Genomic DNA, 25157 nt, shown 5'->3' with positions numbered 1-25157 from the left:
GAGTGCTGCACCAGAATTCTGGACTGTGCACACTGGGCAGTACCATGCTCTGGGAAGCACTCAGCTGCCCTCAGCCCCAGCCCTTCTGGGAGTGCGAAGGGGTTGTCGGCTGCCCAAATCACAAAACACAATAAGCATCCTACTGACCCTCTCAGTAAAGACAGCACAGAATGATCATGGAAAGTACACTGCTGGAGCTGGCCCCTTTGCATCAGCACTGACATATTTTGAAAGGGTACTGTGAAGTAAGATTGTGCTGTAACTGTTTGATAAATAGAGGCCTTCAGATGACAGCGTACTAATCTGGAAACTTTCACCAGCACTGGAACTCATTAGCCATTTTTTTTTAAATTAAGAGAATAAATCTTCCAAAGAGACATTATGCATGAATCATATCTTGACAGCTAAAGTTAAAAATAGAGTTCAGTTGGTTCCAATTCATAAATTGATTACTTGACCCACTGCACAACACTCCTAGCAGACTGACCTCTCTCTAAAGTAGTAGATAGGAGTAGATTACTCAAATGAATGTCAGCTAACTAAATGGGTCAAACTGGCCTCATCAACCACTCACTCACTTAAAAAAAAAAAAAAAAAAAAAAAAAAAAAGCAACCAACAGACTCCTTCAGCTGTTGTACAATTTGAGTACACTTCACACTCCATTTTTGACCATTTTTATTCCTCAGTAATTTCTTAGACAGAACCTCCAGACGTATTTTACCACAAGTTTAAAAATGAAGCCTTTGATGACAAGATCATTTAGTAATAAGTATAGTTTGCTAATTGGTGGCTTTAGGAAATCATATTTTTCATTTTTATCCATTTGATTAATGTTTTGACTTATTTTTGGCCATATTTTATATAACAATGAAGGATTTAAATATGGGTTCAAAACAGCCAAGGGAATCAAAGTCCAGATAGGTAAGGAAGAATATTTCCAATATAAGTCACACAAGGAAAGACAACAATTTGGAAATCATAAATGGCAAAAATGAATGAATGATTTATCCCTCATTTGTGTCCATACTGACACTGAAGTCCTTATGCTAATCTGAGTTGCGCCCATAGCCACAGGAAATATTTTTGATGTACAATATTACTGCATTGATGTCTAATATCAAGTATATTTTAAAGTATCGTAAGACATTCATATTAAGCAACCTGTTGTATAGTCTCAAAACTACTGATAATCATTATCTAAATGTCTTTGAACAGCAAATATGATTCAGAAAAAAGTGAACTATGTACCAAACCCTGAATTCTTTGTGAAAACCTCACTGAGAGAGCTTAGTAGTAAGTAAATTAATTGTTACAAATCTGGCCATGTTTGCCCTCTGAGCTATATAATATAAAATGTATTTAAGTATCAATTCAAATCAACCAAGGAAATAATGAGATCCACGTAATCAAGGAAGAGTAATTCAAATTTAAGTCACAGAGGTAAGGCAGTAATTTTGAAATAAAAAAATGGCAAGGGTGAAGGAAATGTGGTAATAAAAAGTTGATTTTTTTAAAAGGTTTGTCAGGGAGCAAAAAGAGAAGATACAGCAAAATCAGGAACGCTGCCATTAAAATGAACAAAGTGAGAAATCATGGTGAGAACCATAATTTTGGCTAGAGAAGGTTAAATGGTACTGACATTTTGAATATCTGAAGCAGTAGCTACAGGAAGGCAGCACAGCTCCCCTGAGTTGGTAGGGGATGGGGGTGGAATTCACCTCCCCAACCATTCTGTGATTCCATCAGCACAGACCATGAATACTTAGCTTTTGTGTGGGCAGAGGGGATTCCATCCTTAGTTACTCATTAGGAAAGAGGTATTAAGGGAAGGAAATGGTTGATGAATTTTGCAATTAATAGTAAGGCAAACAAGAGAGTTCACTATTAGGACACACTTCAGCTCCTAGAACAAAATCATTTTGTATATTACATAAATACCTGAAGTAAGTTATTTTCCCAGTATTTATATCTATATTAGTGCAGCTGTTCAAGGAAATGAGGTATCATTTAGCTAGTCAACATCAGGGGCTTTTGTCAACAACAAATGAAGGATGATAACACTGGCCTAAAGCTAGTTGTGGACTATAAATCTTTTAAGTAGCATACATCCTGCCATAATTTAAAATGTTTTTTTCGTTTAAATACCGCTAGAGTCTTAATCATTTGTTTGATTTTAATTATACAGGTTGGACCTCCCTTGTCCGGCACCCTTGGGAGCTGACTGATCCCAAACAAGGGGATTTGCCGAACGAGGCAAGGTCCCGCCCATCGTGGTCAGTGCTGCCTTAGGCTAGGACTCCAGCAGAGCCCTGGCCATGGCTCCTCAGGCTGAAACTCTAGGGTTTCTAGGGCTGCCAGGGCTCCATGACTGCTGCGGCTCTGCAGCTGTAGTGGCTGCTGGGACCAAAACTCCGTAGCTGCTGGGACTCTGTGTCCGCTGCTGGGCCTCCACTATCGCCTGGCAACAAGGGACAGAAATCCCTGCTGTGTCCCCCTCCCTCAACATAGGGCTCCTGGCTGAGTCGCACCGCCTCTGGCCCATGCTCCTACCCTGCGGCCCGACCTCCTTATAGCTGGAATCTGTGGTCCAGGAACATCCATGCTCCTGCTGTACTATGGATATTGCCGGACTACAGAGTCCCAGTTAAGGGAGGAACAACCTGTACTTTATTGTTAGAGAAAAATACAGCACAGTTTTCTTTCTTCTGTCTCCCCTCACATACTAATCAGGGTGGAAACCTACATTTTTATAATACAAAGAAACCATTTTCATTGCGAGGAGGAGCAGGAAAAACTATTTTAGCACGTATTCAACAGTTCTAGTTTCTCTAACCTGTTGAAAACAAGTTAATTTATTTTTCTTTACACTGTTTCAGAAAGCATATGCTCATTTTGCCTATTCTCTTTTAATAAGCCTTCCCGTTTCCAACTCTGCTCAGCTGCTCTTTGGCAGTGAAGGCAAAAAAATCAGAAAAGGCTGGTCGGGTGCCTCTACTATTCCTATTGTGCCTCTTTCAGACCACAGCTACACTAGAAAACGATTTCAAAATTACCAAATTTGACTTAACTCCCAATTTAACAAATTCGAACTAGCGTGTCCACACTACGGGGACACGGCGAAATTAGTCTGAGGCAGGTTCCATTAATGTGGACGCACTACCTTGCACTAAGAACCTCAGGAAGCACTCTGGGGGGCTGCAGGAGGCCTCCCAGTGACCGTTAAGTTTGAATTAATAGCACCAGAGCATCCATATTAACTTTACTTTGAAATTACTATTTCGGAATTAGCATTACTCCCCGTGAAAAGCAGGAGTACAGAGTTTGAATTCTGAGGCCCATTATTTTGAAATAATGGGCTTGGCAGTGTGGATGCAACCCTTATAAATTCAAACTGGGGGAGGGAAGTGTATTTCAGAATGAGGTCCTAGTGCGGACTAGGGCACATTAGGGATCTAATGCATTACCGCTAACCTGCATCTCATCTCCAAGTTAATTCCAGGTGTCTCTCTGAAAATAAAGCCTTAAAGAACACTCTAACCAACCCTGAATTCTATGAACCATTACAGATGTCCTATGACTGCCTGAACTCTGGTATTTCTCTTGTCTCCATCTGCTGTCAAGATACACTCATGAGAAAAAACATTACAGAGGCCTCGTAGAACTGTTCTCTCTTATGGACAGAGAATTCTGATAGTATAACCACATACATTTCTAACTAGTCAACAACCAAATATTAATTAAGGAAAAGAAAAAAAAGCAGTAGGATAAAACACAAGCCTCAAAGAGTTTAACGGAGTCACCAATGATGATTTTGTCTTTGTCAAGTCCACTTTATAGAGCTAGTCAAAAGAAGAGCTATTCTGTATCAGAGACAGATCCTAGAATAACAAATTGCACTTAAACTGTACCTATGACACCTGGGAAGTGCAAAAACTGAGTGCTTTTTATCAATGTATTATAGAAAGATTATAAGCTCTTTAGGACAGGGACTGCCTTTATATTTTGTGTTTACACAGCTCCTTGCACAGTGGAGTCCTGGTCTGTAACAAGGCCTTATAAGCTCTACAACAGAGGTCTCCAAACTGTGGGGCATGGAAAAATGTTTCGGCCGGGGGGAAGGTAGGAGATGGTGCATGGCGAGTTAGGGCAGCCCTCAAGGAGGGAGGACCACCTAGCCCTAGCTCACCTCTATCTCTGCTCCAGCCATGACCCCCAGGCATGGTCCTAGTTCCACACCTGGTCTCATCCGCAGCATCAGCACAGCACTGCATGCAGCCAGGGGCCTGGCTGCCAGACTCCATCATGGCCTACAGGTGGCTCCCATCCCAGCTCCACTCCCAGCCTGAGCTTCTGGATGCGTCTTTGTCCCGAGATCCAGATGCAAGCCCAGGTATGACCCCATTATACACATACTTCCTGAGCTGTGGCCAAGCTCCTGGCCCAAGATCCAGGAGACAGGGGTCAGACAGAGGAAAGGAAGGCACAACTCTCAAAAGTTCAGGGGCTACCATTCTACAGTAATACAAATAATCAATAACAGCAACAGTAAAACCAACTCAGCTATACTTTGATGTAAGCAAAAAGTATGTAGTTATATAAGAATAGTGTCATTATGTGATCTGATGATTAGAGCAATAAGTGAGAAGGCAGACTGCACTGTTCTTCTCCACAGTGCCAATTCACACTGCTAGGGAAATCAGTTTTATCTGACGTGGGGGGGGGGGGGGGACGACACATCAGGTGAGCTTCTAAACTTGTCTTATACAAATACTTATACATGCTTCTTTAATGGCTTCTGTAAAAAAAATCAGTGTCAAGAAACAGTGTTCCAATGTAACCTGCTGCAAGCTTACATGTCTATACTAGAGTAGTAACTGCTTGGAAGGCCGAGCCATGTCAGAGTCAAATCAGGTGGGCAGAATGGTACTAGACTCCTTTTTGAGTATACATCTAATTTATTAGACTAGCAATTCATGGTCAATAAGATGAGCTCTAGGTCTCCTTTAGAAAATGTATCTTAGGCACTTGCCCAAGGAAAAACATTACTTTTAATACAAAAATAAAAATAAAAAGGCTACAGTAAAATGTTTCAGGATACAAGGCTAGATGCTTAACTCTAGCCAAAATGTGTCCAGCATAAGAACGAGGCAGAAAACGGAGGAAGGCATCTATTTTCCCAATTCTGTAGCTAGTTTAGCCTTTGGTGTATCAGTGTCTTGCCAGCTGTGGATTGCCATGAAAAGCAGTGGGGATGGAAGGGGGGGGGGTCCTGGGGACAAAGATCTGGCTCCGATTAATTATTTATAGGCATTTATATGGCACTTAACATAGTATCAAAGCACCTACTCGATTCCAGTCAGACAAGCAGAACAATTCTTCTAATTGCAAGCAACTCCAGATTATATTCAGAGGAAATTCCGTTTTTCTTTCTTAGCCAATTCGCAAATTTGAATAAAAATGAAATGGAGAAACCCAAATCCCAATATATGTACTTTTAAACTTGCTATTTATGGTAATTAACTATCAAGTATCAAGAATGATGAGTACAGTATAGCAATACACTCTCTAAATGCTACCCTCCCAAAATTACACTTATTTTTGGCAGTAAAATGTAGTGTTGTTTAATATTTGTGGAGCCCTTCCTTTTTGTTTCTGAACCTTGAAATCCTAGCACCATCTGAAATATCTCTGGCAGCTAGGAAGTGATTACTTATTATCTGGAAAGGTCTGTTATGCCAGAGGCATTATAAACTTTGTTTAGCATAAAAACATGGGCCTTTCACGACTCTTACAGAAGCTAACCACACAGAAGGTCTATACAATATTGTAACACATTCTTAGTTGGAACGTAGAATCCTATGAGTTCATTATCAACCTTTCCTACAGATGTATTACTTTGTTTAAGCATATAATTCCAGCATTTGCAGCCATAGAACTCCAGAGGTGATAGATGTAATGTCTGCTAGTAATAGCTGCTGCTAAGCCTTTCCAAAACAAATGTCAATTATGTTAGACTGGATAATGCCAAACAAATTGTATTATGTTGAATGTTATAAAGCAGAATCGATGACAGGGAAGTAAAAATGTTGTTAGTGTACCACAGGCCCATAAAACATTCGCTGATTTAAAGACTCAAGTGAGTGATGTTCTGGATTTGCTCATTTTCATTCCATTCAAAGTACAACATAGTTTTTGGCATATCCTGATCTAGTACTTTTAGGGTATGTCTAGATTGGAGCAGAGGGTATACCATCAACCTCAAGGAGCCAAATGCTAACACTGACTGAGCCAGCACTTTTAAAACTGAGGGTAGCCATGGCAGCATGGGCAACCTGGGGTACAAAGCAGTGCTGTAACAAGGTATTTTTGTGCCTGGGGCAAAATATTAATTATGCACCCCCTCTCCTTAGGTTGCACTCTTTACTTTTGCAGCTTATTATTTTTACTTACTGCGTCTTTGCACCCCAATTTATGATACGCATGAGGCAAGTGCCTCACTTGACCCACCCTTGTTACGACCCTGGTACAAAGCCATCTGGGCAACTTGTTGCTACGGCTCTCTTTCACAGCCACAGGGGGCTCCTTTGCAGAAGGACTGATGCAGTTATGCTACGCAAGGAGGTCTGGATATTGGAAGACCACCCAAGAGATGGACATCCTCTTCTCCAGCTTCATAAGCCCAGATCTGGCAGTGTCCCCTATATTACATTACCTCTGAGGATAGGACAAGAAGCAATGGGCTTAAATTGCAGCAAGGGAGGTTTAGGTTGGACATTAGGAAAAACTTCCTGTCAGGGTGGTTAAACACTGGAATAAATTGCCTAGGGGGGGTCGTGGAAATATTTCCTTCACTGGAAATATTTAAGAGCAGATTAGATAGACATCTATAAGGGATGGTCTAGGGTGCTTGGACCTATTGTGAGGGCAGGGGACTGAACTTGATGGTCTCTCAAGGTACCTTCCAGTTCTAGTATTCTTTGATTCTATGATTACAGGAGATGTGATATGAGATATGAGCAGGCCATGGCTAAAGGTCTCATATGCCAGGCTAGGAATGTAAGCGACTAGTCAACTAGTTGGCTACCTAATATGCATAGGCTTATCAGGTAGTTGAGTCACTACTAGAGTAGTCGCTTCCCCCACCCTTGCTGCCTCTGTTTGTTAACTTAAAAGTCAGTTCCCCCCAGCACCATCTCAGTGCAGACAGGAGCCTGCTTCACAGCAGCCTCTCCTGTCCTCTCCCCCTGCACGGACACGATGCTGGAGGGAACCTGCTTTTAAGCCTGCTCCCCATCTCCACCCCGGCACCGTCTCCTGTTCCACCCCCATCACCTCCATATTGCCTCTCACAGTGGAAGCAAGAGGGAGGGGGGCGAAGCAAGTAAGTCAATGCTCAAGTCAACTACCGGATAACCTCATGCTAACATCCCTAGCCCAAAATCTCTACACCCTCCTCCCCATGCCCCATTTCACATGCCTCTGTTATGCTGAAAGTGCTAAAGGCTTCCATCAGGCTTCCCTCCCGCCACAATCTACAGGGAATCAGAGACCTTTTAAAGCTGATGGGTCTGCTAATCAGCCTTCATTCAGGCTAAATAGAAGGAACACTTTATGTATTTAGATGTACGATGGCAGGATATAACAGAAGCCACTGTCCAAGATAGTAAGCTACATGCAAGACCAAGCAGAAGCTAAAGTACATGGACTGAGCAGTTTCCCGGGGGATCGAATACAAGTGCAGGGGCTTGAAGGATTGATTTGTTGCAGTTGTACGTGTGGGAGTGTAACCAAAAAAAGTCAAAAGAATGCCAACAGATAGCGAGAGCACCATTGGTGAATGTGGCCTTTGAAGGGAGCAGAGACAGAATTCTTTGGGGCACAAAAATGGCTGGACAAGCAAAAGGGAAAATTATGAACAAGGAGCTGCCTCCTGTTTGTTCAGCATTGGTAAATAAATAAGATTACACCAGATAAATCCATGTAATCAATTTAATCTCTTTCAAAGATTTGATATGAGTCAGCAGTGTGCCCTTGTAGCCAAGAAGGCTAACGGCATATTAGGTTGCATTAAGAGGAGCATTGCCAGCAGATCCAGAGATGTCATTATTCCCCTTTATTTGGCTTTGGTAAGGCCACATCTGGAGTATTGTGTCCAGTTCTGGGTCCCCCACTACAAAAAGGATGTGGACGCATTGGAGAGGGTCCAGCGAAGGGCAACCAAAATGATTAGGGGGCTGGAGCATATGACTTATGAGAAGAGGCTAAGGGAGTTGGGTCTGTATATTCTGCAGAAGAGAAGAGTGAGGGGGGGATTTGATAGCAGCCTTCAACTTCCTGAAGGGAGGTTCCAAAGAGGATGGAGAGAGGCTGTTCTCAGTAGTGACAGATGGCTGAACAAGGAGCAATGGTCTCAAGTTGTGGTGGGAGAGGTCCAGGTTGGAAATTAGGAAAAACTATTTCACTAGGAGGGTGGTGAAGCACTGGAATGGGTTACCTAGGGAAGCAGTGGAGTCTCCATCCCTAAAGGTGTTTAAGTCTCAGCTTGACAAAGCCGTGGCTGGGTTGATTTAGTTGGGATTGGTCCTGCCTAGAGCAGGGGGCTGGACTTGATGATCTTCCGAGGTCTCTTGCAGCTCTATGGTTCTATGTTCTAAAGGTGGACTTTAAAAAACTGACCACAAATCCCCTTAAATTAATTTTAAGCAATTTGAAAACATTAAAACCCAAGAAAAGCTTAAATTACACATGTAATTTAGTAGTGAATATAATTGAAATATATGAAACTTCAAAGGCCAAAATTAAAACTGAGAATATTGCTTAAGTAATGTCCCCTTCTCCCCTGTCTTGAACTATACAGATCCAATGCATCGGATGCCATCTTGCTCAGTGCCAGGGAGAGATGGTCCAGGAGAAGGCTGTAGTGATGCTAGAATAAACCACAGACTTCTGAAATTAATTAACTCTAAAATAGACTAGACAAGATCTTCAAGAGAGGAGAATGAAAATACACTTGAAACCATGACAACCAAGCTAGCTAACCTGCAGCGCTGCATAGCCAGTATGGAACACTGAAAATAAAGCACAAAAACAACCAAACCCCATTCTTATTTTTCCTTTTCAGTAAGCAGCTGACTCAATTGAAAAATGAACTACTTTTTCAAATGAGCATTTCAGATTTTTGTTACTACTGGCAGCTAATGCATTTGGCAGGACAAGTAAAAAAAAAATCTTTTAGAGGTCCAATACCTCTAAGTACTGAGATAAATGAAAAACAGAAATACAGATGAAGCTAAACTTGACATTTCAGATTTTTAAATTTACTAGAAAAAATTAAATAGCACCACCGACACATTTTATAGTTTCATTAAACAGGATCATTTCTTCATCTTCACTTTTTCAGGAAAGGCCGTAACAAAATAAATTTCCTGTCTAGAAGATTCTCCTTTCTACAAAAAATAAATAGTACATAAAAGTACAACAGAAAATATTTTGTTGCTCTAAATATGTAGTCAATAGTAATCAATTCAGACTTTCAGATTATCCACCCTACAATTAGTCCAGATTCACTTATTTATCTTTGGATAAAAATGATATATTGACAGACATATGGCTACACTTGAGTGACTATGAAAATGAGCTTGTGAGGTTTCTGCCCAGCAGTGGGCTCAGACGTATTAAAGTACTATATCATTCACAAGATAATATTACCCTAGGACTCTGTCTCAGTTTAAATAAGGTGCTGTAATACCATCCAGAATCATGAGTTTTTCTTGACATACTCTAATTTATGGATAACAAAAGATAAAAGACTCTTGTACAAGTGTACGTAAATAGAACAAAATGTACAGATTCAGAATTTCCGGGATTTCACTAGTTTATTTAGATACTTTAGTCAAAACCATTTGGGAGGATTCAGATTACAATAAACTTTTGTACTATTTTCCCAACATACAGTACTCAAGATACTCAATTTATTCACTCTACTTTATAAAACCTCACAAGCTAATTTTAATGTCTCCTAAGTGTATACCAATACCATAAGTGAAAGTAACAAATTTCGTACAGGTATTGTGCTATTGCAACCTATGGGTTGCGATAAAACAGTATTGTTACGTCGCATCAGACCAGAAATGAACATATTCCACCTGACAAGAAGTAAAGACTGAAAACTGAAGAGGATTTGTAATATAAAATATTGTGAATGTAAAATATATGTAACTTTAATTTGCTATTATTAATATAGTTTCATTGCCACTGGAGTGTGCGTGAGTGTGAGGAGACTTAAGGCAAGGGACTGGAGAAGGCGTCTGGAGTCAGGGCAGGGATTGTGGGGGGAAGCACCGGAATTAGGGCAGGGCTGGGAATAGAGGAGGCTCAGAGGGTGTGTGTGTGGGGGAGGGATGTGAATGAGTAGTCGAGTAGTCGACTATCCAATAAGCAAATGCTTATCCGATTGTCAACACACTAGTCGACTAGTCGCTTCCTCCCCCCTTGCTGCCTCTATCAGAAAGAGGCAGCAAGGGGTGGGGGAACAGGAAAGGGTGCTTCCAAGCGGCAGTGCCATGTGTAGCACTGGGCCAGCAGGGGACTGCTTGAGTCCCCAGCTGGCCCCATGCTCCCTGCAGCACTTTCGCCCTGGGGCTGTTGCTACGCTTCAAAGGCGGAGGCACCCTTATCACCTAATCCAATAGTCGATGGAAAATGAATCAAATATTCAATTAGCTAATTAATCTAAATTTACCATCGCTAGTCTGTGTGGTGTGGTGCTTGAGTCAGGGCTGGGGGCTCTAGGGACAGATAACCTTACTTGGCCACAAGGGAACTGTGGGCCCCCTGTGTAGGGGCACTGCTGCAGGAAAACTGGCAGCAGTGTGAGAAACCCCCTAGCTTCTTCCCAGGGGCTGCTGGCAACAGCGCATGCCAGGAATGGCACGTCCGCAGTCCAGAGCATGGCTTTCCTACAGCATACCCCCAGCCACCCTCTTTAACCTGCCTGCATGCTGCCTCACCTACCTGTGTGTGCCCAGCCAGCACCAGCCTGCAGCAGCAGAAACCTGTCTGGGAGAGCACACTGCAAGCCGTGCCCCCATGTCGGCTCTTTAAACAATGCACCCAGAGCCAACTCTTGCCAGAGTAGCACACCAGGGTGCACCCCCTTACTTTCACCTCTGACTAATATTCTGAAATGTAAAGGGTCACTGGGTTGGAATTCAAGAGATATGGATTCCACTTCAGGCTGATTAGAGTCAGGAAAACCACTATGTCTTAGTTCTCTATTGATAACCATGGAATTATAATACTTTCCCACATAAAAGGGTGTCACACTAATTTATTAATGTTTGTAAGACACTCACACGTTACTGGGATTGGTGTCATATCAGGACATATTTAGATATTTCTATTACTATTAGCTGCTTGATAACATGATCATAGTATCATAAAACTAGAAGGAACCTCAAGAGTTCATCAAGTCCAGTCCCTTGCACTCATGACAGGCTCAAATATCATCTAGACCATCCCTGACAGATGTCTGCTCGGGTATAATCAGCTCTTAGAAATCTCCCATGATGAAGATTCCACAACATCCCTAGGCAATTTTTTCCAGTGCTTAATCACCCTAATATTTAACCTAACTACCCCCCTTACTGCAATTTAAATCTATTGCATCTTGTCCTATCATCAGTAGTTAAGGAGGATAAATTTTCTCCCTCCTCAAGATAACAACCTTTTAGATACTGGTTGAACCTCTCTAAACTAGGACTCTCTGGTCTGGAAAAATCTATGGTCGCACAGCACCATGGATGTTCCTGGATCAGAGAAGCCCAGTTACCAAGAGTCTGGCAGCAGGATGGCTGTCAACGGAGAGCCCATCTGGTGGATGGGAGCAGGTGGATAGGTGGCTGGGAGGAAAGGTTGGGAGCAGGGGCCAGCAGCCAGCAGGGGAGCCTGGCAGCCAGGGAAGAGCTAGGTGGCAGGCAGGAAAAGGGCTGGTGTTGACCTCCCCTGGTCCTGAAAACTCCCTAGTTTGGATCCGGTCAGGTTTGGAGGGTGCCAGACTAGAGAGGTCCAACATGTACTTGAAGGCTGTTATTTCCCTTCTCAGTCTTCTCTTTGAGACTAAACAAACCTTGTTCTTTCAATCTTCCCTCACAGATCATATTTTCAAGACATTTAATAATTTTTTTGTTGCTCTACTTTGGACCTTCTTTAATTTGTCCATATCTTTTCTGAAAAGTGTCCGAGACAGAACAACGTCAATGGCTGCCCGTCGCAGGTGAGCCATAGCCTGTAACACCCAAGGGCTGGTATAGGGGGCTCAGTCTGAGAGGCGGAGCGCTTTCCATATAAGGGCATACAGAATAATTATCTTCCCCTGCTTGCTCCACCCACTGCAGTAAAGATCAGCCAATGGGCTGACTCATGGTCAGGCCTGCTTACTCCACCCACTGTGGAAAAGATCAACCAATGAGGTGACAAGTGACCGGTCAATAAAACAGGCAGCCAACCCCCCCACCCCCACCCCAAGTGGGGAATCGCATCGTGTGAACGCCTGGCCTGATCACCCAGACGCCTTGCATCCCCCGCTCGAGTCTTACTGAGCATACTCCGAGTTGGTCGACCCGAGTGGAGACAGTTTATGAGCATGTGGCTGGTACTTGTGTTCCTGCTGTCTCCAGAACTGGTATAACACCTCTCCCCTGCCATTATCCCTATTCTGATTGATTTTTCAGTTGCCCTTATTGCCTGTCAAGTGACAGTGGTTAAAGAGTCATTGTGTTAGTTCACAAATAGTTGTTGTTAAGGTTTTAACTGTTCTTTTGTATAAAATAGTGTAAATAGTTAACTTTATGAACAATATCAGTGTTAGTTCAACTGTTCCTAACCCCTGGCCAGTTATTGGGAATTATTGTGATTTAGAAAAGCCTCAGGGAATTGTTTTGTATTGTTTGGTGATTTGCTTATTTTTTATTCTGATGATTATCTGGCACCCGTGCATGTGACTGAATTCACAGTCATTAGGTGTCAGAGTCATCATTAAAATAAAATCAGTTGGTTTTTTTTACAACCCCGAGTTGTGGTCTCACTCTTTCCGGCATCCTTTTCGAACTTTGTGTATTGCGGGGACTGACAAAAAGAGGTGCCCAAAACCAGGCACAATACTTCAGCTGAAGCCAATTCAGTGCAGAGTAGAACAGATGAATTACTTGTAATGTTTTGCTTACAAACACTCCTGTTAATACATCCCAGAATTGTCTTTGCATTTTTTTGCAACAGTGTCACACCATTTATTCATACTGAACTTGTCCACGACCCTATGTTTCCACGACTCTGTGTTTCCTCTTGGGAATGGTGGCTGCAGACTTCCCAGCCTTGGAGTATATATAGCTTCTCCTCCTCTGCATTTGGGGGTGTGCCCTCATTTTTCATTGCCAGAGCAGCATAAAGGTTCTTCAGAACCCTGGTGGGTGGTTTGGGAGGTTGACTGCAGCGGGCAGAGAGCTTCTCCAGCCCCTACTGATTAACCCGAACTGGTAAGCCTCACCTGTTAAGGACAAGGCTTTCTGGCTAACCATTCAAATCCCTAGTTGCCAAGCTCTGTTTCTGAAAACTTCCATAATGTATTGTGCTTTCACAAACATCTCTCTCCTGTACAAACAAGCATCACATCGTTACCTATGAAATTTAAAAAAAGTCAACAAAAATAGCAAAAGGAAGAGCATTTCTCGATGCTCTTTGTCATTGGCTGTTTCTCCATGTTTAACCTAAACTTTCACACACAGTAGGATCATTTGCTTTTAAATAATATGCAACACTTGTTTTGGAGTTGGACTGCTCTATTTAGCTATTCTACCAAACACACATCTATTATGATTCCTGCTTCTAAAATGCTTGATAAACAAATATGTGGAAGAGATTTATCTTTATACCTGGCACTTCACCAGTAACAAATTAATTATACAGGCTGAACAGTATTATAATGGCACAATGTTTCTAAAAACATCCTATAACAACAGTAAAGGTACTGCCCATATAAAAAAAACCCAGAAATAAAACTCTCAAAACACCACAATTATAGCTTAAACTACCTTTGGTTAAGTGGATATTCTGGAAGCTACAGGAGAAACCCACAAGGAGCAAAAATGTACAAAACATTGTAGCTGTCAAAAACTAGAGTTTAAACATGAAATAAGTCCAAGATACTACAGAAAATGAAGAATTGGACTAAAAACTAACAGAAGATAAAATATATGGAACTTTCCATGCATGCAGAAGCTGAAATGGAAAGGAAAACATAACAATGGCGTGATCTTTCAGACTGGCTGCCTTAAAAGAAAATTCTGCTTGACAGGTAGAGAAGACAATGGACTCATATAATCTATGGCCAATTTTAATTTAAGACTTAACTATAGCACTCTCTGTGGCCAGAAGCAGTAAAAATAATAAAGCTTGTATCTGTTATCGCAATTGTACCATGTTGCTAGCACTGGGTGAGAATTAGGATGATGGTACAAAGACAGGGGTTGGATCCCTTGATTACCTGTTCTGGTCACTCACTCTGAAGCACCTGGCATTGGCCACTGTTGGACGATAGGATATTAGACTAGACAGACCTTTGGTCTGACCCAATAAGGCCGTTCTTATGTAAGACACTTGCATTTTTTTAAACCGCCTCAGGAGGCCCCCAACTTGCAACACAATCGGGGGTGTCGTAACTCAAACCCACATTGATGATAGGCGCCAGGTGTTGTCGTAAATGCGGACCGAAGACATAAGTCAGGGGTATTCAGCCCCTTCCACACTTAGAAAAATGGTTGTAAGTGCGGGGGGGGTCAGAACTCTGGCAGTCGCAAGTTGGGGGCCTCCTGCAATTGGCTTTACAGCTCCCAATACCTTTCTAATGGCTTCAACTCAGTTACTAGTGAAATTCCGTTCAGCTTCAGCTTGTGAATTGGTATGTGGTTTGTTTGTTCTCTTCTTGACCTAACCCTGACCCACACTTATTTCTGTATTCACTTTATGCTTTGAAGCACTGTCACACAAGTGCCAAGCACAGGGCTTTGCTGACACCTGAGCAGCTGCCAAGTGCATCAGATCCATGACAGGGATCCCATGAGAAGTTTGTCCAAAGAGAGACACTCTTCAATAGATTTTATCTGTCATCAAGTGCCTACCGCACATCATCTTCATTCATGTATAAAACAACTACAGAAGCTAGCTATATCCAACAGTTCTTACCAAGTGCTTTCACAGGTAAAGCTCTTGTCAACCCAATGGTAGATTTGCTAGAGTGAGGACTATAAGATTTGTCCCTAAGTGTCAGTTTCACTGCCTCAATTGTAGTGGGGGGAAAGGCACAGTAGAGCTAAGAAAACAACCAGTTCAAGGCCTGCAATAAAATACTCTTAGTTTTGGTTTTGTTTCTTGAACATTCAAATATGGAACACCTCAATTTATTTTTGCCTCTTACTATCAATAATTTCACCAACTGCATAGGATTTTTTTTTTAAAACATGTTATTAGCCAGGATGGGTAGGAATGTTTGTCAGAGGCTGGAAGTGGATGACAGGAGAGGGATCCCTTAATGATTCTGTTCAATTCCTCTGGGGCATCTGGCATTAACCACTGTTGGCAGACAGGATACTGGGCTAAATTGACCTTTGGTCTGACCCCGTATGGCTGTTCTCGTGTTCTTAAGAAAGTGCTATTTTCAATTCATTAATTGGAAAAAAAAGACAGTACTATTTCAAAATATTCTTATTTGGTACTTAGCCATGTTAAATGCCAAAATATTAGAAGGTTCTCCGCTCAATCTCTAAATTGATTGCAAATTAGAACTTAATTATTTTTCACTGTCATAAATTAAACCTGAATGGTTATTAGACATTATTTATGTCAGTTCTAGGCAGCTGGTAATTATTCTTAGTTTAAATGCACATTCACTTCTAATTTTCAAGGACTTTTTAGCAGCTATATAAAATTAGAATCAACTTGACCCTAAAACTTAAAAATGTCAAAATCCCCTTTTCATGTTTTTGTTTAATTTAGATCACACTGTGATTCTCACTGATTAATATCACAAATGTTACAAACATACTGGAGAGATTTCCACAGTAGTACCTAGGAATAGACTGATCACAGATGAACTAAAGTCAAAAGTACAACTTCAAGAAAAGTACATTCCAGGACTGTATGTGACAGCCAAGGGCGTCTACAACTATGCATTATGCATATTAAAAAATTGTATGCTGACAGGTCTAGTAAAATAAGAAACCCTGTTAAAAATTCTTTATGATGATATTATTTTAAACAATGGATTTAAGGGCCAAACCTTACCTACAAATTTATATGTGCCATTCCCATTGAAAACATTCATCTATCACCTCAAAATTTACAATTCCAACAGCTTCAAACAATCCAATATTTAGCTTGATATAAAAACATAAAAGTTGCCTGAATGAGAATCAGGATGCATATACAGTAGTTTCTTATTTCAAGTCAATGGTAGTAGCTAATGCTTCAATGGAGGGTCAATAACATACACATCTACCTACCCATGCAATGCCACGAAAAGCAATAGGACTAATGGATCCGAGGAAATAATCTGGCCCTTAAAAAGTACAAGTTGAACCTCTTTAGTTCAGCACCCTTGGGACTTGACTAGTGCTAAACCTGAGAATTTGCCAGACCATGGAACATCAATATTGTCTAGTATCATTACCAACACTTCCATTGCTTACTGGGCTCTTAGAAGACATTTATGGGTAAAATAGAGGTAAATAACACACAGAACACTGACAGCCAGGACTGGTGGTTGTAAACAAACTTTATGGTACTGTGGGAAACTTGACCACACCCATGATCAGTGGACATCTGGCTAACTAAAATCACGCTGGACCACAGATGTTGCCAGACCAGAGTATGCCGGATTAGAGAGGATCAACCTCTACAAGTATCTGTACAGTATATAATGCCACCTTGTCAAAGATTTTGACAAACAGGAGTGAACAGAAAAATAAGTGAGGGTTGTGCTTCTGCTGCTGTTGGGACAATCAAGATGTTTATATCCCAACCTATGCCCTCTCAATATTTTTGAAGAAGCGGTTAGGCAAGTGCTTCAAAAATGTAAGATAATTGCACTTGTGTAAGACTACATTCTATTGCCCTGCTGTACTGTTTATTTAAACAGTCAGAACTGGTGGGACAAAATGTCCACAATTTTTATTATGGGCACTTGATTCAAGTTGGAGCTTATTCAGGCTTGTTTAAAACATCTAGTTCACATTGGGCAGCCCAAAGACTAATCATGATGATATCAACAGGTGTGTGTCTAGACTACAGGGTTTTGTCGACAAAAGTGGACTTTTGCTGACAAAACTAAACCTGCGTCTACACTACCGCTGAGTTCTGTCGACATAACATCGACAGAACTCAGCAGTTTTGTCGATGCTGGTAAACCTCATTTTACGAGGAATAACGCCTTCTGTCGACAGAGTTCTGTTGACAGAAAGCGTTATTACATCTAAACTGTCCTTTGTGTCTACACTGCCATGTCGACAAAGCAAGCTGCTTTGTCGACAGAACTGAATGTAGTCTAGACGCTCTTTGTCGACAGAAGCTTTGTCGACAGTATCTGTCGACAAAAGCCTGTAGTCTAGACGAACCCCAGGACACAGATGTGGTCTTATGAGTACCACAGATATTAGTGAAACACTGACACGCCTCAAACTACAGCTGGGGGCAGCGTGTATCATGGGGGGGAGGGAAGGCATTGTATTCCCAAATGGCCAGGCATGGCCCCATCCACACTCCACCCCCAGAACGTTTACTGTAGGTGTATTTGGGACAAAATGTTGCTGCCCCCCAGCGGTTGCCTTCCCTGTGCCTGGAGGGGGGGAGGGAGGTGAGAGAGACTGGTGTAGGGGGAGAGGGCCTGGGCAGATGGTGTGAAGCTGGGGGCCACTCCCAGTCCTACCTTTAGCCACTGCCCATGATTACTGCATTCTTAATCAGAAATTTGAAACTTTATCTGCAAGCTGGAAGAGGAGTGAAATAAGGAAAAAAAGAGACACCACATTCTACTAAGTGAATACACTAAAGATAGTAAGGCACTGGGAAGCTTTGAAAAAAACTGTAGATTAGCCAGGAATCTTTAAGACAAGACAACTAAGGTAAATTTTTCAGAATGTATTATGGAACTATCTGGGACTGATAAATCTGAACAGTTGCTACTATGCATTATGGCACATGTCCCTCAGCCCTTCTCCTGTGTAATTCAAAACTCCTGAAACAAGAGGAACAAAATGTCAAATTTGGCAAGCAAATCAGAAGTTTTCAAAGTTATTTTTTTTATATTAATCTATATTACAGTCCTTTCCTTATACATCTGGGAAGGCATTTCTGTGTTCTAAATCAAATATAAAAAATATGGGTCTGGAATAAGCATTCTTACTCTATCAACTGAGGGTTCACAGTGCAGGCCAGCCCTAAGCAATTCTTTAGTCCGTGCATGCTATAGTGTTTTTGAATAAGACAGAAACATAAGATTGTGCCCAAAATACATAAAAAAATGTCTTTTAGGAACACACAGGAAACTGCAATTTTTCAAGACAAAAAACATTTGGAGTTATATTTTTACCCTAAAACCGCATTTCTCAAACTATGGGTCCCAACCCCCTGGGGACTCGTGAGCAACTTAGAGGGGGGTCGCGGTATCACAAAGTTTGAGAACTACTGCCCTAACAGATATAAATGAAGAGTTTACTTAAATTTATTTTATTATCTCTGTTAGGACTATACTGATCTATCTATCTTCATAACTACCCATTCAAGAAACCCATAAAGATACTTGTGTTATTCAGGTGCAAACAGATACAAAATATCACTTGGGGATTGGCAGGGGGAATGTGATGATTAAAAAGGAGGTTCTGTTGCATTTTGAGAGATTAAGGATAACATTTTCAAAAGCACCTAAGTGACTTAGGACCCGATTTTTTACAGGTTTTCAGGTGTTCACACATGCATATCAATGCCCAACCTCCACTAGAATGAGTGCACCTGGACAAGTTTTATATTAAAACATATCCACAGCCAAAGCCAATCTGCTATTGATAAAATGCTAGTGTATCATATGATTTCTTCTCATCTTCCACCCTTTATTTTTAATATCTCTGTTCTACGTAATAGAGAAAAGAGAAATTATTTGGGAAAGGAAACCTTTAAAAAATATTTTTTGTCATTGTATCCTTTGCACCATACGCAAACTTGCAAAAGAAACATTTACTTTACTAGGATATAAACATATTGCCATACTATGCTATGCACAAGAAAATGAAAATAACATGGCAAAATTAATAGCTTGGCAGGATTATGCCTTCTTTTTTAAGAAAACTCACTGTATTTATCTTATAAAGCAGACAAATTTTTGTTATAATGGTCTTTTTATGTGTCTTTTTGGAAAGTTTTAGAGCTATGGTAACACCAAATTAGATTTCATAGATTGTACCTGTATGCACAAGAAGTATGTGACCACTTTTGCAGAGGCCAGACATAATTTTTGTCCTTGCCTTCTTGAAATGCTCTGAAAGCAGTGCTCATAACTCAGTATGTGATAAAGAGCATTGCAGGAGGCAAGGCTATAACACTACACAGTTCACTGACCAGAAAAATTGGACCAGCATCTTGGAATTTTGTACTTATGGACATTGTACAAAGTGTACTTGACACCTCCACTGCTTGCATTCCTGGAACCATTTATTTTTTTTTTGCACAATGGCTCTGGCAGTTGCTGCCAGCATGCAGACCACTTTCAAATATCTCACCACTAAAGACAGTACATTTATGACTACATTGGATTAGAAAATAAAAAAAGAGATACAAATTCATAGTATGGACAAAGTTATTCCAGCATCCAAGATGCATCTCTCAGTTTGGTTTATTCCCATATTTTAAGAATTTGACATATTTTATGTAAAAGGCATGAACCTAATGAGATCAGGATATGAACAAATTAAAGAAAAAATTATTATTTAAGAGAATGTAAACCACAAAAACTTAATAATTTATATTTGTCTGTTGTTAGTAAAATAAGTAATTCATTAAACAATACATATCCTAAGAGGTGGATTATTTATAGTGGTGTAGTGAGGAGGGAGCAGGGGAGAGAGGGGCGAGTTATCCCTGGGTGCCACGCAAGTGGGGTGCCACTTTAGTCCCTCTCCACTCCCTGTCATCCTTCTGCTTGCCTGCTCCTCCTCCGCCCACTACCGCCAGCTGGAGCCGCCTCCTCCCCGCCTCTCTGCCCGCCGGCCAGACCCTCCTCCATCTCTGCTGGAGGGTTAGTGCATGCGAGGCCTGGCCCCAAACTGGAGGGGATGGGTAAGACACAGTACAAGCTCCCCCCATCTCCAGGTCGGGCTCAGCCGTGTGCCAGGTTTGGGGCATTGCCACGCAGCGGCGGTGGCAGGGGCGCAAATTTTGCCTTCACCCCAGGGGCGCATAACACCCTTGCTATGCCTCTGGTATACCTGCTGAAATACTTGCTGTTTAAAAAAGGAAACTAAGAGGAAGAGATTTAGTTTGAAGGTTTAGTAAAGATAATTTAGCCCTGTTAGGCTGTTGCATTTGTGAACAAATACTTCACAAGAACAAGAACAATTGTATCATTTTGTTGACACTTCCTAAAATGACTAAGTGATCATATGGTTCTGGAATAGAGGCTCACTGAGCATTCTACTGTATGTCCTGACAAACTGCATCATGCTGGCGCCAGGTAAGAATAAGACTGAAATCCCATTCTCACTGACTTCAATGAATCAGTATTTTATCCAAGTTAAATTATTTTTGTGCAAGTTATCTACAAAATTCTGAGAGAAGAAAATGCTTTCTGAAGGACAGCCACATGGCCAAACTGAACTTTCAGCTATATCAGTGTACAACTCAGTGGATTTACTCCATGTTTACTAGTCAATAAATTGTACTACCAAGTACAATTTGGCCCAAATATACAATCGGAAAGCAAGTGGTAACTTAAAAATGCAAAGAGCTCACCTTGCGTGGAGGTGGTCCATGATCATCCAAGTAAGTGGAATTTCCTGGGGGGGGCAAAGAGACAAACACGGAAATGATGCGATGCAATTTCAACCCATAAAAATAACAGAGAACCGTCTTATGAAAATTTGTATTCTCCCAATGGCTCTGTTTGTCACAGGAACTAAGTCAAACAATACTTTCTCTTGCTAATTTTTTTTTCTTAAACTAGGGATGATTTGGCTCACCCACATTTTTGATACCCAGTTACATAAATGTTTGAGTTTAACGACAACACTGAAGGTACGTCTACACTTGCTCCCTAATTCGAACTAGGGATGCAAATGTAGCTGACCGAAATTGCTAATGAAACAGGAATTTAAATATCCCATGCTTCATTACTATAATCTAGCCAGCACGCTGTTCCGCTCGCTAGCTGATTCGAACCAGGAAGTGCACTCCGAGATGCGTTAGTTCGAATCAAACCCCTTCGTTCGAACTAACATTACTCCTCATTTACTACGTTACTCTATTTTTGAGGAGTAACATTAGTTCGAACCAAGGGGTCTGATTCAAACTAATGCGACCCAGAGTGAACTTACTGGTTCGAATCAGCTGGTGAGCGGACTAACGCGCAGGTGAGATTATGCTAATGAAGTGCAGGATATTTAAATCCCCGCTTCATTAGCAATTTCGGTCAGCTACGTTTGCATCTCTAGTTCGAACTAGGGAGCAAGTGTAGACATTCCCTAAATGAGCCAGGGGTCTGACATGTGACAATCACAGAACCTTTAGTTATTCATAGTATTAAATATACAGTGTACGTGAATACGTACAGAGTTGTAAACAATTAAAAATTCATGAATCTCAGAAGAAACAATTTAGTTTTACAAAATAAAATATAAAATCATTCTGAGACTAGCTGATAGACTTTGGTCAAAAAAACCTGACAAACATGGTGTGATACCTGCACTAGACTTTCAGCATTTTCCTATACTGGATTCCCATAAAATTACCTGTGATTTATTTTCCTGTCTCAGAATATTCAAAAGGTTTCAATAAACAACACTGTTATATCTGCCATCCCAGTTTGTTCTTCTTTCTTAGACCTAAGAAAAGCCTGAAATTCTCAAGTACTTTGCTGTAGATTAGGCCAATATAAAATATATACCCACCATTCACCAACCCACAACTTCAGAGTTCTTCTATTTTATACACACACAAAACCACGGATGTACTGTTTCTTCCTTAATCCACTCTCTGTAATATAACATCAGAGGACAACAGGCTCTGGTAGTTTCTATCAGACTGATGGCTACATTCAAACATCTTGTCATTCAAGTAATCGCCAATGAAAATCCCTCTGTCCCCATACCACTAAGCTAATGTGATAGGAGGATAAAATTGATTAATGTTTATAAGGCGCTAACATAACATAATGATGTGGCTCACATAAGTATCCAGAGCGGAAAGGATTCCTTACAAATTAGTCAGTCTCTGGATCCCTGGATTATTAAGTGCTGCAATGACAACACACACTCTGTCATTGTGAAGAAGTACCTCATGTAGCTTTGAACAAAATACTCTGGTTAGTTAAGAATGCATATTGTAGATTTCAAGGGTTCCCATTCAGTCCTCCTTGGCTAGAAGGACAGTGCCTCAACATAGCAATCTTGCTCCCAGTACCAAAATAAAAGAGAGCAGTTTGGGCCATGGAGGCATGAAATCTTACAGGTTTGCTTATGACAGATGCACACAACTAATTTAATTAAATGCAACTAATTGATCGATCTTATTAAAAAAGTTTGAATTACTATGCAAATTAAAAATTCTCAGAGGGGTAGTCGTGTTAATCTGTAACTTTAAAAACAACAAGTAGTCCTGTGGTAACTTAGGGTATGTCTACACTTGCACCCTAGTTTGAACTAGGGATGCAAATGCAGGCATTCGAAATAGTCAATGAAGCAGGGATTTAAATATCCCGTGCTTCATTAGCATGATTTTGACGGTGCATTACTCCGAATGCCAGCTGTTTCAAAAGTGAAAGTGCATGCCGGGACGCGTTAGTTCAAACCCTTGGTTCGAACTAATGTTACTCCTAAAAAAAATGAGGACATTTGGTTCGAACTAACGTGTCGTGGTGCACACTTTCACTTTCGAAACAGTTGGCATTTGGAGTAACACACCAGCGAGATCATGCTAATGAAGCGCGGGATATTTAAATCCCCACTTCATTGACTATTTCAAATGCCTGCATTTGAATCTCTAGTTTGAATGAGGGTACAAGTGCAGACATACCCTTAGAAACTAACAAAAATGTATATCAGATCTGAAGAAGTGGGTTGTGCCCATGAAAGCTCATGATACTATATACATTTTTGTTAGATTCTAAGGTGCAACAGGACTATTCATTGTTTTTATGCTAATTACATTTACTTTGTTTTTTCAATATTCTTGTTACTTCAGTGCAGTATGACTCAGTTATCTGACATTATTAAGGGCTTGTGTAACAAAACAACTGCCGCCCATATACTCTAGTGTTCAACATCATGTTCAACATCAAAACTCCAAATCCAAAGATCATTTTTCACAGTTTCCTTGCTCTGAAACAAAGTAGTCCACAAATGTAGAAATCTCAACATCTTTTACTTGATTGAATTGACTACAAAGAACATACACATTTTTTCAGTTCAAATCTCCCTCATATATCCTTAATGCAAAATCAAAAGCTCATCTTCTAGCTTTTCTAATACAGGTTTGTGAAAGTAGAAAGAATTATACTGTAAGAGAAAGATAAATTGTGCTGTAATAACTGAATAAATTGAAGGAATTCTGTTTGTCTTTTAAGAGATCAACGTGCTACCCAGGTGGGCCTGAGTTAACAGGAAAAGGAACATTAGGTGTTAGGCAGAAAGCAATTTGAGATAACCAAGTAGATATGGACAGGAGATTGCTGTGTGCTTGCTGTGGAAATGAAGATACTTGACTAAGTCTCACACTAATAATGTGAAGTTTTGCCCCTCCTTTTAATCCTGTTAACTTGACCTTTTTTTTGACTGTATAAATCAAGGGGTTTGAACCTTGTATGGTGCTCACATTTTCTGGATGCATTTTAGCAGAGCTTTGCTAAAATAAACAGAGCGGTCTGACAAATCTGTGAGTCCTGTCTGACTTTGACAATTTGGAGGTCCCACCGAGATGGCAACCGTCTTCGCTGAGGCTGTGTGATCCCTGACCATCTTGCAGGATGACTGTGGTAGCCGGCACCTGGGCATTTGGCCCGAGCGGTCCTCTGCCAGAATGGAAAGGTGCACAACCACAGCGAAGTCTACGCCATTGAACCTGTTGGTTCCCGCTCTGTTCTGGTAGGGATCCCGGGATCTAACATCAGGACTCTGGTCAGGTAATTATTTCTGGACTGAGGACTGTCTTGTCTCTGTGTCTATCTGTCTTCCCTGTGATGTGAGTGAGTCTGGGAGCTGTCCCTGTCATTTTACTGTTGTTGATCTGTGTTCTGCTTTCTTTTCTGTCCCGGTTCACCCTAAGTCCCAATATCTTTTTGCCTTTTCTTACAAGGGGCAGCAGTACACATGGACCATGCTTCCCAAGGGGTACACAGAAAGCACGCCTTACTTTTCCCAAGCATTAGCCAGAGACCTCGTTGACCTGGTCTTCCCCTCTGGGTCCACATTGGTCCAATGTGTAAATGATTTACTCCTCTGTTCCCCTTCATTATCTGCCTCAGAAACTGACTCTCTAGTGCTTCTCACTGCCCCCACCTTAGGGTTACCTAACTACTGTAAGCCTTTTACCCTTTTCTGCCACGAGCAATCTGGTTGTGCACTTGGGGTTCTTACTCAGGAGCATAGTGGCAAAAATCGTCCAGTAGCTTATTTCTCTGCCACCTTGGATCCTGTTGCCCAAGGTCTACCCCCCTGCCTGCGTGCTGTGGCTGCCGCGGCACGCCTAATTAAAATGTCTGAGTCCCTTGTCCTCCGCTCTTCTGTTTCTCTCATGGTCCCTCACTCTGTAGAAACGCTCCTGCTACAACGTAATACAGCTCACCTTTCCTTTGCCCGCCTCACTAGGTACGAACTTTTACTGCTTTCGGCTTCACATATCACCATAA

The 25157-nt window shown here is 41.3% G+C and overlaps 1 protein-coding gene across 4 annotated transcripts in view; it reads right to left on the bottom strand.

The window, feature by feature from the left end:
- UST (uronyl 2-sulfotransferase) overlaps positions 1 to 25157 on the bottom strand; it is a 233848-nt gene that overhangs the window by 117441 nt on the left and 91250 nt on the right. For all 4 annotated transcript variants that reach the window (XR_331477.4, XM_025180626.2, XM_075924400.1 and 1 more), the window contains exon 2: positions 21050 to 21093. Coding sequence is in view for 3 of the 4 variants with exons in the window: in XM_025180626.2 (XP_025036411.1) it covers positions 21050 to 21093 (44 nt within the window). In the remaining variant the exon portion in view is untranslated. The remainder of the gene's footprint in view (positions 1 to 21049; positions 21094 to 25157) is intronic.

The sequence above is a fragment of the Pelodiscus sinensis genome, chromosome 3, assembly GCF_049634645.1.
Source record: "Pelodiscus sinensis isolate JC-2024 chromosome 3, ASM4963464v1, whole genome shotgun sequence".
Classification (NCBI taxonomy): Eukaryota; Metazoa; Chordata; order Testudines; family Trionychidae; genus Pelodiscus; species Pelodiscus sinensis.
This window is presented reverse-complemented; position numbering and strand designations above follow the sequence as displayed.